Source organism: Mizuhopecten yessoensis, unplaced genomic scaffold (genome assembly GCF_002113885.1).
Source record: "Mizuhopecten yessoensis strain PY_sf001 unplaced genomic scaffold, ASM211388v2 scaffold11037, whole genome shotgun sequence".
Taxonomy (NCBI): Eukaryota; Metazoa; Mollusca; class Bivalvia; order Pectinida; family Pectinidae; genus Mizuhopecten; species Mizuhopecten yessoensis.
In genome coordinates this window covers 101,804-116,156 of record NW_018408847.1, presented here as the reverse complement: position 1 = coordinate 116,156, position 14,353 = coordinate 101,804, and the positions used below count along the sequence as shown (strand labels likewise).

At 38.2% G+C, this 14,353-nt stretch overlaps 1 protein-coding gene and 1 long non-coding RNA gene across 3 annotated transcripts in view; one reads left to right on the top strand and one right to left on the bottom strand.

Annotated features, from left to right (window-relative positions):
• Positions 1-3,865: 3,865 nt before the first annotated feature.
• The window catches only part of LOC110464840 (formin-binding protein 4-like), a 57,875-nt gene continuing 47,387 nt past the window's right edge, over positions 3,866-14,353 (bottom strand). Inside the window, exons 16-18 of the mRNA XM_021520289.1 lie at positions 11,659-12,266; positions 9,228-9,412; positions 3,866-4,897 (exon numbers count right to left, since the gene is read on the bottom strand). Coding sequence (XP_021375964.1) covers positions 9,248-9,412; positions 11,659-12,266 — 773 coding nt within the window. The 3' untranslated portion in view covers positions 3,866-4,897; positions 9,228-9,247. The remainder of the gene's footprint in view (positions 4,898-9,227; positions 9,413-11,658; positions 12,267-14,353) is intronic.
• LOC110464841 lies at positions 4,904-9,221 on the top strand. Of its 2 annotated transcripts, XR_002464551.1 has the most exons (4): positions 4,904-5,432; positions 5,867-6,763; positions 7,709-8,236; positions 8,560-9,221. It is a non-coding gene; the product is annotated as an uncharacterized LOC110464841 (long non-coding RNA). The 2 variants fall into 2 exon arrangements; XR_002464550.1 differs by lacking the exon at positions 8,560-9,221 and having other exon boundaries at positions 7,709-8,410.

Here is a 14,353-nt window from a genome sequence, read left to right as displayed (position 1 = left end):
CCAGAAAAACATAACCAACACTCTTGGAAAATAGGAATCAATAATCGAGGAAAAACATGTACCCGGAAAACATAGCCATCGCTCTGGGAAAATAGGAATCAATAATGAGGAAAAAACTTGTACCAGGAAAACATAGCCATCGCTCTGAATAGGAATCAATATTGGGGTAAAAACTTGTACCAGAAAAACATAGCAATCGCTCTGAAAATAGGAATCAATAATCGTGAAACTTGTACCAGGAAAACATAGTAATCGCTCTGAAAAATAGGAATCAATGATGGGGTTAAAACTTGTACCAGGAAAACATAGACATTGCTCTAAAAAATAGGTATCAATCAATAATCGGGGAAAAACTTGTACCCTGAAAGCATCGCCATCGCTCTGAAAAATAGGAAACAATAATCGGGGAAAAACTTGTACTCGGAAAACATAGCCATCGCTCTTGGAAAATTGGAATCATTAATCGGGGAAAAAACTTGTACCAGGAAAACATAGCCATCGCTCTAAAAAACAGGAATAAATAATCGGGGAAAAACTTGTACCAGGAAAACAAAGCAATCGCTCTGAAAATAGGAATCAATAATGGGGAAAAACTTGTTCTCGGAAAACATAGCCATCGCTCTTGAAAAATTTGAATCAATAATCGGGGTGAAACTTGGACCAGGAAAACAAAGCCATCGCTCTTCAAAATAGGAATCAATAATCAGGGAAAAACTTGTACCCGGAAAATATAGCCATCGCTCTGGGAAAATAGGAATCAATAATGAGGAAAAAACTTGTACCAGGAAAACATAGCCATCGCTCTGAAAAATAGGAATCAATAATCGGAGGGGAAACTTGTACCTGGAAAACATAGCCATCGCTCTTGGAAAATAGGAATCAATAATCGGGGTGAAACTTGTACCAGGAAAACATAGACATTGCTCTAAAAAATAGGTATCAATCAATAATCGGGGGAAAACTTGTACCCTGAAGCATCACCATCGCTCTGAATAATAGGAATCAATAATCGGGGAAAAACTTGTACTCAGAAAACATAGCCATCGCTCTTGGAAAATTGGAATCATTAATCGGGGAAAAAACTTGTACCAGGAAAACATAGCCATCGCTCTAAAAAACAGGAATAAATAATCGGGGAAAAACTTGTACCAGGAAAACAAAGCAATTGCTCTGAAAATAGGAATGAATAATGGGGAAAAACTTGTACCCGGAAAACATAGCGATCGCTCTTGGAAAATAGGAATGAACAATGGGGTAAAAAAAATAATTCCTGGGGAACATAGCCATTGCTCAAAAAAACAGGAATAAATAATCGGGGTGAAATTTGTACCAGGAAAACAAAGCCATCTCTCTGAAAAATAGGAATCAATATTCAGAAGGGAAACTTGTACTAAGAAAACATAGCCATCGCTCTGAAAAATAGGAATCAATAATCGGAGGGGAAACTTGTACCAGGAAAACATAGTCATCACTATTGGAAAATAGGAATGAATAATGGGGAAAAAACTTGTACCAGGAAAACATAGCCATCGCTCTAAAAAACAGGAATAAATAATCGGGGAAAAACTTGTACCAGGAAAACAAAGCAATTGCTCTGAAAATAGGAATGAATAATGGGGAAAAACTTGTACCCGGAAAACATAGCCATCACTATTGGAAAATAGGAATCAATAATCGGGGTGAATCTTGTACCCGGAAAACAAAGCTATCTCTCGGAAAAAAAGGAATCAATAATCGGAGGGGAAACTAGTACCAAGAAAACATAGCCATTGCTCTGAAAAATAGGAATCAATAATGGGGTAAAAACTTGTACCAGGAAAACATAGCCAGTGCTCTAAAAAAATAGAAATCAATAATCGGGGAAAAACTTGTAACCGGAAAACATAGCCATCGCTCTTGGAAAATTGGAATCAATAATCGGGGTAAAAACTTGTACCAGGAAAACAAAGCCATCGCTCTAAAAATAGGAATCGATAATTGGGGAAAAACTTGTACTCGGAAAACATAGCCATCACTCTTGGAAAATTGGAATCAATAATCGGGGTGAAACTTGTACCAGGAAAACAAAGCCATCGCTCTGAAAAATAGGAATCAATAATCGGGGAAAAACTTGTACTTGGATTAGGACAGCCCACTATCTGATGATTGTGGGGATTAGGAGAGTCCACTATCTGATGATTGTGGGGATTAGGACAGTCCACTATCTGATGATTGTGGGGATTAGGACAGTCCACTAAATGATGATTGTGGGGATTAGGACGTCCCACTGTCTGATGGTAGTGGGGATTAGGACAGTCCAATATCTGATGAGTGTGGGGATTAGGACAGTCCACTATCTGATGATTGTGGTGATTAGGACAGCCCACTTTCTGATGATTGTGGGGATTAGGACAGCCCAATTTCTCATGATTGTGGGGATTTTGACAGCCCACTGTCTGATGGTAGTGGTGGTTTTGACAGCCCACTGTCTGATGGTAGTGGTGATTTTGACAGCCCGCTATCTGATGGTAGTGGTGATTTAGACGGCCAACTGTCGGATGGTAGTGGTGGTTTTGACAGCCCACTATCTGATGGTAGTGGGGATTTAGACGGCCAACTGTCTGATGGTAGTGGTGGGTTTGACAGCCCACTATCTGATGGTAGTGGTGATTTTGACAGCCCACTGTCTGATGGTAGTGGTTGTTTTGACAGCCCACTGTCTGATGGTAGTGGTGATTTTGACAGCCCACTATCTGATGGTAGTGGTGATTTAGACGGCCAACTGTCTGATGGTAGTGGTGGTTTTGACAGCCCACTATCTGATGGTAGTGGTGATTTGGACGGCCAACTGTCTTATGGTAGTGGTGATTTGGACGGCCCACTATCTGATGGTAGTGGTGATTTGGACGGCCAACTGTCTGATGGTAGTGGTGGTTTTGACAGCCCACTGTCTGATGGTAGTGGTGGTTTTGACAGCCCACTGTCTGATGGTAGTGGTGGTTTTGACAGCCCACTGTCTGATGGTAGTGGTGGTTTTGACAGCCCACTGTCTGATGGTAGTGGTGGTTTTGACAGCCCACTGTCTGATGGTAGTGGTGGTTTTGACAGCCCACTGTCTGATGGTAGTGGTGGTTTTGACAGCCCACTATCTGATGGTAGTGGTGATTTGGACAGCCCACTGTCTGATGGTAGTGGTGATTTGGACGGCCAACTATCTGATGGTAGTGGTGATTTGGACAGCCCACTATCTGATGATTGTTGGCTTTAAAATGTTTTACAGTCAATCTGCCCTAACTAATTTTAGTTCCAATCTGTTGAGATTTCACACAGGTACTGTAATTGATTAAGCAAGGTCTGTACTAATCAGCGTTTTACTGTACATAGCTATAGGCCTATAGTGTACTGTAGCACTAGCTGTAGCCTCAAATCCAAATGTGTTAAGGAAGAGAGTGCCAGCACTATGTGTTGTATCTCAAACAGACTTCAAATTTCCAACTTGTTTGACGTTTTTCTGACTGAAGATGCTTGCCCATTTACTGTTGCAAACAGCGATTGGGAAGAAATATACTGACATTTTTATTCACTAAAACATCTCTGTTGCCGCAGGGATTTGATTACCAGACCTCTTGAAAATTAAGCAGTAAAATTAGCAACCCTGCAAATGGTCAGATTTGTTAGGTATGTAAATACGTTTCTGCATCATTACTGAGAAAATTTCAAAACGTTCAAAATTTCCAAAAGGCCTGTATCCTATACTTGTCTTTGTTCAACAGAAATTAACTATTCGAGGTCTGTATATAGAAGAACGTGGTGCCACACTTTACCTTGTGGGGAAGACTGGGACCAATCCATTCCAGTACTTGTGGAGGAAAAACATGACAAGAGACTGTTTGACATTATTTTATTGACAGTATGACAAGGTAAACAGAGCCTTTATCATTGTTGTGTTTGATGCTGGTGTAAACACACCCACACCACTAACCAGTAACTAAATCTACAGATCCATATAACAATCTATTTCCAACTTTTGTACTGTTCAAATGTGTCTTCAAGGTTGAATGAGTTAAGGGTTGTACTACATCGTATATAAGGCTTTCCACCCTTACATGTATGTAAACACCCTTTACATATGTTCATTTGTACTTGGTTAAATAATTAATGACAAGAATGAATCAATTACCAGTTCACGTTAAATCAAATGTTTTTTTAAACACAAGCATGTGTAAAGTAGGATGAAATGTAGATCACACCAACTTGATACCTCTCAAATTGTAGACAAAATGATCACATCAGTCTGATAAAATTAGTTTTACATATGAAATTATATGTACAAATATAATTATTTTACAATTCTTATATTTCATACTTAAGTCAAATGCATTCAATTATATTTCCAATACTTTCTCTGTTAGACTTAATGTAGTTCACAATGATAACAATCACATAATATGTGTTTCCTTTGCCAGGCAGTGATGTGATGATCAAATGTTATACATCTTTTAATTGCACAAGACAAGTGTCCTTCATATCCTTATAACTGCATGTATCTCAATCCACAGGTAGTCTCCATGCATTCCACTACAGAAAATGTGTTCCACCGGAATGCACCTCTATCATCTACACAATTCTGTATCTGATGAAACTGTATCTTCAGTCTCCAATCCTTTAACCACACATACACAAATAAACGTCTCTATCCTCCTTTGAGAAGACTAAGTAATATTACAACAGATAAAAACTTTCCTCAACAGTTCCTTCGCGATCAGATCAGTCTGGCATTGTAAACATGCCAGGAAAATAATCTGTTCATTTCTACCAATGATTATGAAGTTTTCTAACAACATTGAGAGTGCCTTGATTTTCTCTCAGGATATCTGATTGTCTTTTGACACTATTTTCGTTCCACGATGTACCGTACCTAGGGGTAAGTAAAACAAACATCAATATGTAAAAAAGGTAATCATTTTACAATGTCAAGTCACCACTAATACAATGTCAAGTCACCACTAATACAATGTCAAGTCATCACTAATACAATGTCAAGTCCCCACCAATACAGGGTAGTCTCCAATAAATCAATGTCAAGTCACCACTAATACAAGGTAGTCTCCACTAATACAAGGTAGTCTCCACTAATACAAGGTAGTCTCCACTAATACAATGCCAAATCACCACTAATACAAGGTAGTCTCACTAATACAAGGTAGTCTCCACTAAATCAATGTCAAGTCACCACTTATACAAGGTAGTCTCCACTAAATCAATGTCCAGTCTCCACTAATACAAGGTAGTCTCCACTAATACAAGGTAGTCCCCACTAATACAATGTCAAGTCTCCACTAATACAAGGTAGTCACCACTAATACAAGGTAGTCTCCACTAAATCAATGTCAAGACACCACTAATACAAGGTAGTCTCCACTAATACAATGCCAAATCACCACTAATACAAGGTAGTCTCCACTAAATCAATGTCCAGTCTCCACTAATACAAGGTAGTCTCCACTCATACAAGGTAGTCTCCACTAATACAAGGAAATCTCCACTAAATCAATGTCAAGTCACCACTAATAAAAGGTAGTCTCCACTAAATCAATGTCAAGTCGCCACTAATACAAGGTAGTCTCCACAAATACAAGGTAGTCTCCACTAATACAATGTCAAGTCACCACTTATACAAGGTAATCTCAACTAATACAATGTCAAGTCACCACTAATACAAGGTAGTCTCCACTAAATCAATGTCAAGTCACCACTAATACAATGTCAAGTCATCACTAATACAATGTGAGGTCTCCACTAATACAGGGTAGTCTCCACTAATTGTCAAGTCATCACTAATACAAGGTAGTCTCCGCTAAAACAAGGTAGTGTCCGCTAATACAAGGTAGTCTCCACTAATACAAGGTAGTCTCCACTTATACAAGGTAGTTTCCACTTATACAAGGTAGTCTCCACTTATACAAGGTAGTCTCCACTAATACAATGTAGTCTCCACTAATACAAGGTAGTCTCCACTAATACAAGGTAGTCTCGACTAAATCAATGTCAAGTCTCTACTAATACAAGGTAGTCTCCACAAAATCAATGTCAAGTCTCCACTAATAAAAGGTAGTCTCCACTAATACAATGTCAAGTCACCACTAATACAAGGTAGTCTCAACTAAATCAATGTCAAGTCACCACTAAATCAATGTCAAGTCACCATTAATACAAGGTAGTCTCCACTTAATCAATGTTAAGTCTCCGCTAATACAAGGTAGTCTCCACTAATACAAGGTAGTCTCCACAGACTACTTATACAAGGAAGTCTCCACTAATACAAGGTAGTCTCAACTAAATCAATGTCAAGTCTCCACTAATACAAGGTAGTCTCCACTAAATCAATGTCAAGTCTCCACTAATACAAGGTAGTCTCCACTAAATCAATGTCAAGTCACCACTAATACAAGGTAGTCTCCACTTATACAATGTAAAGTATCCACTAATACAAGGTAGTCTCCACTCAATCAATGTCAAGTCTCCACTAATACAAGGTAGTCTCCACTAATACAATGTCAAGTCACCACTAATACAAGGTAGTCTCCACTAATAGAAGGTAGTCTCCACTAATACAAGGTAGTCTCCACTAATACAATGTCAAGTCACCACTAATACAAGGTAGTCTCCACTAATACAAGGTAGTCTCCACAAAATCAATGTCCAGTCTCCACTGATACAAGGTAGTCTCCACTTATACAATGTAGTCTCCACTAATACAATGTCAAGTCACCACTAATACAAGGTAGTCTCCACTATACCAGGTAGTCTCCACTTAATCAATGTTAAGTCTCAGCTAATACAAGGTAGTCTCCACTGATACAAGGTAGTCTCCACTTATACAAAGTCCCGTCACCATACAATGCCAAATCACCACTATACAATGTCAAGTCACCTCTAATACAAGGTAGTCTCCACTTATACAAAGTCAAGTCACCACTAATACAAGGTTGTCTCCACTAAATCAATGTTAAGTCTCAACTAATACAAGGTAGTCTCCACTTATACAATGTAAAGTATCCACTAATACAAGGTAGTCTCGCCTAAATCTATGTCAAGTCACCACTAAATCAATGTCAGATCACCACTAAATCAATGTCAGATCACCACTAAATCAATGTCAAGTCGCCACTAATACAAGGTAGTCTCCACTTATACAAAGTCAAGTCACCACTAATACAAGGTTGTCTCCACTTATACAAGGTAGTCACCACTGAATCAATGTCAAGTCTCCACTAATAAAAGGTAGTCTCCACTAATACAAGGTTGTCTCCACTAAATCACTGTCCAGTCTCCACTAATACAAGGTAATCTCCACTAAATCAATGTCAAGTTACCACTAATACAAGGTAGTCTCAACTAAATCAATGTCAAGTCTCAACTAATACAAGGTAGTCTCCACTTATACAATGTAGTCTCCACTAATACAATGTAGTCTCGCCTAAATCAATGTCAAGTCACCCCTAATACAAGGTAGTCTCCACAAAATCAATGTCCAGTCTCCACTGATACAAGGTAGTCCCCACTTATACAATGTAGTCTCCACTGATACAATGTCAAGTCACCACTTATACAATATTAAAGACGTCCAGTCTCCACTAATACAAGGTAGTATCCACTAAATCAATGTCAAGTTACCGCTAATACAAGGTAGTCTCCACTGATACAAGGTAGTCTCCACTAATAGAAGGTAGTCTCCACTAAATCAATGTCAAGTCACCACTAAATCAATGTCAAATCACCACTAAATCAATGTCAAATCACCACTAATACAAGGTAGTCTCGCCTAAATCAATGTCAAGTCACCACTAAATCAATGTCAAGTCACCACTAATACAAGGTTGTCTCCACTAAATCAATGTCCAGTCTCCACTAATACAAGGTAGTCTCCACTAATACAAGGTAGTATCCACTAAATCAATGTCAAGTCACCACTAATACAAGGTAGTCACCACTAAATCAATGTCAAGTCTCCACTTATACAAGGTTGTCTCCACTAAATCAATGTCAAGTCTCAACTAATACAAGGTAGTCTTCACTAAATCAATGACAAGTCTCCAATAAATCAATGTCAAGTCTCCACTTATAAAAGGTAGTCTCCACTTAATCAATGTCAAGTCTCCACTAAATCAATGTCAAGTCTCCACTAGTACAAGGTAGTCTCCACTAATAAAAGGTAGTCTCCACTAAATCAATGTCAAGTCACCACTTATACAAGGTAGTCTCCACTAAATCAATGTCAAGTCACCACAAATGCAAGGTAGTCTTCACTAAATCAATGTCAAGTCACCACTAATCTTACAAGGTAGTCTCCACCAAATCAATGTCAAGTCACCACTAATACAAGGTACTCTCCACTAATACAATGCCAAATCACCACTAATACAAGGTAGTCTCCACTTATACAAGGTAGTCTCCACTAAATCAATGTCAAGTCACCACAAATACAAGGTAGTCTTCACTAAATCAATGTCAAGTCACCACTAATCTTACAAGGTAGTCTCCACTAAATCAATGTCAAGTCACCACAAATCCAACAAGGTAGTCTCCACTAAATCAATGTCAAGTCTCCACTAATACAAGGTAGTCTCCACTAATACAATGCCAAATCACCACTAATACAAGGTAGTCTCCACTAATACAATGTCAAGTCACCACTTATACAATGTCAAGACACCACTTATACAATGTCAAGTCACCACTTATACAATGTCAAGTCACCACTAATACAATGTCAAGTCACCTATTATACAATGTCAAGTCACCACTTATACAATGTCAAGTCACCACTTATACAATATTAAAGACTCATAGGCCAAAGCATGGTGTCACAACCTATTTACCAATACTGAATGGCCCGTCTCGTCCCAGTGGGGCCATATATACTGTCTTATTTTACAATGTTGGGATCCACTGACTCAAGGATGCTCCAGACCAACTTAGGTTAAAATCCCTTTGCCTGTACTTTGGCAAGGTGAACTTAGAATTATCTCAAAAATATTCAGTTTCAATTAAGCATTTTTGCAGGTTGTTTATACAATTACCGAAATTATCAAGTTTTAGACTTGTAACGTTGAAAAATTATTCTGCACAACAAAGATGGCAGAATGTGACCCAAACATTGCTTTAAAACTGAATTCAACAACTCATCGTGTGATTGTTTCGAATTATCAAAATGTGTTTTTTTAGAATATAATGAAACTACGTACAATATGGTAAGGGAGACAACTCAGCTGTACTCCTGTTTGAGTTCCTCCAGCTGCTGTCGAATGGCGTTCTCTCGTTCCTCACGGTTACGCTCCTCAATCTCCACCTCCTTCTTCACCTTCTGCCACTTCAGAACCATGGACGATACGTTCTTCTTCTTGAGCGTCAGACTTGTACTGCTCATTGTCTACAACATCAAATTATATAGTTCACTCACAGATAATATATATAGTTCACTCACAGATAATATAGTTCACTCACAGATAATATAGTTCACTCACAGATACTATAGTTCACTCACAGATAATATAGTTCACTCACAGATACTATAGTTCACTCACAGATAATATAGTTCACTCACTGATACTATAGTTCACTCACAGATACTATAGTTCACTCAGATACTATAGTTCACTCACAGATACTATAGTTCACTCACAGATAATATAGTTCACTCACAGATACTATAGTTCACTCACAGATAATATAGTTCACTCACAGATAGTATAGTTCGCTCACAGATAATATAGTTCACTCACAGATAATATAGTTAACTCACAGATAATATAGTTAACTCACAGATAATGTGGTTCTCTCACAAATAATATAGTTCACTCACAAACAGCAGTTTACATCAAATAATATAGTTCACTCACAAACAGCAATTTACATCAAATAATATACTTCACTCACAAATAATATAGTTCTCACAAATAACAGTTTTCTCACAAATAATATAGTTAACTCACAGATAATATAGTTAACTCACAGATAATGTGGTTTTCTCACAAATAATATAGTTCTCTCACAAATAATATAGTTCACTCACAGATAATAAAGTTCACCCACAGATAATTTAGTTCTCTCACAGATAATAAAGTTCACCAACAGATAATATAGTTCTCTCACAAGTAATATAGTTCTCTCACAAACAGCACTTTTAATATCAAATAGTATGAACTAGAACACTGACAGGTCAGTAAGGGCCCCGTCTTATATCAATATATCCCCCATAATCATCAAGAAGCGATCTGCCCATATAGCTGAGCTTGAAGTCTGACATTTGGACTTCAAAAAGAATCGCAAGGAAGCAAAATATACATTTTACATGTACTATGATGTGAGTCTAGTTTCCTTCCACCTCCATATTTGCTGGGCTAACAGAAATGTAAATACCAGTGCAACACTCATTTGTTAGCTTTGATTTGTTTTATTTCACCTTATATACCTCCTCCATCAAGAGCCAGGGTCAAAGTCAGAGATCCACTTTGTCTTTGACCTTTGGACCCAAATGACCTTGACCATTAACCCAGTGACCCTGATCTTTGGTCAGTTGACTTATTCTTTAATTCAGACCAACTTTGCTTCATAATATCATAACAAAATGTTCATCAGTGAAAAATACAAAACTTGACCTTGACCCTTTGGACCCCGTAACCTGGACCTAAGGTCAGTTGACTCTGTGTTAAGTTCTGAACAACATTGCTTCATAATGTCATAACAAAATGTTCATCAGGGAAAAGGTACAAAATTTAACCTTCACCTTTGACCCAGTGACCTTGACCTTTGGTCAATTGACTCCTTGTTTAATTCTGAGCAACATTGCTTCAAAGTGTCATAGCGAAATGTTCACCAGTGAAAAGATACAAAATTTAACCTTGACCTTTGACCCAATGACCTTGACCTTTGGTCAGTTGACTCCTTGTTTAATTCTGATCAACTTTGCTTCATTATGTCATAACAAAATGTTCATCAGTGAAAAGATGTAAAATTTGACCTTGACTTTTGAACCTAATGACCTTTACCTTGACTTTTTTACCTCAGTGTGTCTCTTTGTTTAATTCCGAACAACTTTGCTTCATAATGTCATAGCGAAATGTTCACCAGTGAAAAGCTACAAAATTTGACCTTGACCCCTGACCCGATGACCTTGACCTTAGGTCAGTTGACTCCTTGTTTAATTCTGATCAACTTTGCTTCATAATGTCATAACAAAATGTTCATCAGTGAAAAGATGTAAAATTTGACCTTGACCTTTGAACCTAATGACCTTGACCTTTGACCTTGACTTTTTACCTAAATATAGAACAAATGTCACTAAGTCCCAATATTTTGGCCTCTTCACCTTCTTCAAGAGCAAAAGTCAATGATTATTTGAATTTGAGTGACATTTGTTCTATTTGTTATTTTTTTTCCCCTTTGGAAATCATCTGTTGTTTATTATGTCAAATATTAATTTCACTCACTTTAGTTTCTATCAAAATGGAAATGCTCCAATTTCATGACATTGAATTGAAATTATAGCCACTGCAGTTATACTTATTTCATTTTTTATACACTAAAAGCAAATCAAAACTGCGTTCTAAACAATGTTGAGTATTCAGAAACATATCTCAACAAAACCTATTAATGAAAGACAGGAACAGCTGTTACCTTGTCTTTCTTCTTTTTCTTCTTTTCTTTGTCATGGGGGTAGGGAGAGGATGGGTGACTGGTGGACAGGACCTCCCCTGCCCCCTCCACAAAGTCCTGGGTGCTGGAGGCTGCCGCGAACGATCCACTGCTATCCACCATGTCTGCCATGGCCCCTGTGTAGTAGCCATCCCCCATTCCCTGTGAAGGAGGAACAACAGGGTCTGAGGAGAAGATCTGAGGCCCCCGGGTGATAATATTACTGACATGGTCCATGTTTGTAGCGTACGTCTGGTCCCCCAGTCGGTTAGACTGACTAAATGTAATGGCCCCGTCTGATTGAGGACTGTAAGTTTGTACAGTTGATGGCAGTGCCTCATTACTGTCAACATCCATGTCGCTGTCACCATTCTGAACTTCATGTCTGCCCTGGTCCCGCTCCTCCTCTTCATCTTCACTCAGACTTCCGTACCCTTGTCTCTGGTCATCAGGCGGAGGAGGTGGGGGCGGGGCTGTCAGTAACATCTCTAGGTCGGTACCCGGGGGTGGAGGCTCACCCCTAAAGATACTCATCTCATTACCACTAAGGTAGTTCAATCCTCTCGGCTGAGGGCCTTCTTCAATGTGTGCTGCAAAATACAAAGTTATTTCATGAGTTGCAGCATGTGTTTCTAACGCTCCAGTCACTTGATTAACTACTACCTTCCTGCTGACATGGACTGTTTTTGAGACGACAAAAGCATATGGACTCTAAAGTGAATCATGAAAAAATATTCACATCAAAACTGGACAATTATTAATCTTAATATCTTAACTGGATAATACAATATTTATCCTACTCTACAATCATATTTACAGTAAAACAGATTTAAACCAGCACATACAGAAACAAGAGATCCCAGAGGGACCTGGGCGCCCACCATTTGTAAGATCTTAACTAGACCTTTCTAATTCTAATCTTTTCTATTATCTCGTGTCATCACTTAATGCATCTTGTGGTAAATTTGAGCAAAAATTTAATAAAGCTGTGCTTGATGTTGTACTTCCAAATTGAGGTTGTTGTTTTCCCTATTCACAAGCATTTCTACACTGTATAGTAATTAATGTGTAGCTTGAGTTTTCTGATTTCTGGCAGTCACATTTTCACTCTGATCAAGTTGCTTGAAACTCAAAATGGGACATTTTCAAATTCAGGGAACATATAGAACCTATTAACTTATGAGATTTGACAAAAATCTATGTAATTTACTTTCTAATAGCTATTAGAAACTTCAACAGTGTGGGCCCTCTCATATTCCAAATAGCCACAAATTAAAATGAAACATGCACAATCAAGGACCAAGAGCAACCTTCACATAAAATTTGATAAGATCTGTCCAGCCACAGCGTAGGACACAGCCGGTCGCCTGGTCGCCTTTTGCGACCAAAACCTTGATTGGGCGACTAGAAATTGTCAAAAGATGGATAGTTACTGGCCCAAAAATAAATCATTGAGCGAGTACATTTTTATTCTCAAAATCGTAGTTTACTCCCGTAAATTAACCACCCCAACTTCTGAACACCCATTTTCGGAAATCTTGTACTCTGGGTCACGCTGTTAAAACGTGAAAGTGCATCAGAATTGACACAGACAGTCAACATGGCAGATACAAACAAGGGCTGGGGATTTAAGTAAGTTAACTAATGCATTTTTATAAGTCCTAAGTTTCCTTCGCTGTAGGTTACTATTTTATGTTGTTTGGTCTGCCGTATCACCAGTACTTGTTGCTGACCAATTCTCGCCAAAGCGCATGTATTGTGCGATGTCATGCAAATTATTGTATTTTTTTCACACACAATCCAAAGAAGCTGTATTTTTAACCATATAGGCAAAATTGTAAGACTTAGCTGTCCTGTACACCGGAGATATCAGGTAATGAACCCTAAGTCGCCCCAAAATCGCCAGCTGATCGTCAGGGGGGTCACGTGACTATTTTTATCTAAATATAACAAAGTCGTCTGCAGTTGTAAATTCCTACCAGGTGAATTCAGTGACAATGAAGACTATGGGAATGAGGGGAGGGTTTTTAGGGTTATGTGTCGGGAGGGTTTGATTGAAGAATAAAGAACATCTATTTATATTGCTTAATTGGCATTTTTTATTACTCAACACTGAAAACAAGAGACCCAATGGGCCTGCATCGCTCACCTGGTATAAATCTCACACTTGTAACCTTAAAAGTGATCTAAAATAAAGCTACAGGCAAAACATCAGTATTTATGATTAAAATTCATTCAAAAGACCCTGTAATTTTTTTTTAAACATTTCATCCCTGTGATTGAAAGTCGAACAAATTTTATAGCCTTTCATCTCAGGATGCAACTTGCAAAGTATCAACATCCTGGGACCCATGGTTATTCAGAAGAGGTCGTTTAAAGATTTTAAACAAATTTGACCCCTGTGACCTTGCATATGGGTGAAGGTCATTCATTTGAACAAACTATGTAGCCCTTCATCTCAGCATGATAAATGATAAATATCAACATCCAGTTGAATATGATTCAAGTTCATACATTTGAACAAACTTGGTAGCACTTCATCTCAGCATGCTACTGACTAAATATCATCACCCTGGGCATTTTGGTTATTCAGAAGAAGTTGTTTAAGTTTTTAACACATTTGACCCCTGTGACCTTGAATATGGGTGAAGGTCATTCATTTGAACAAACTTTGTAG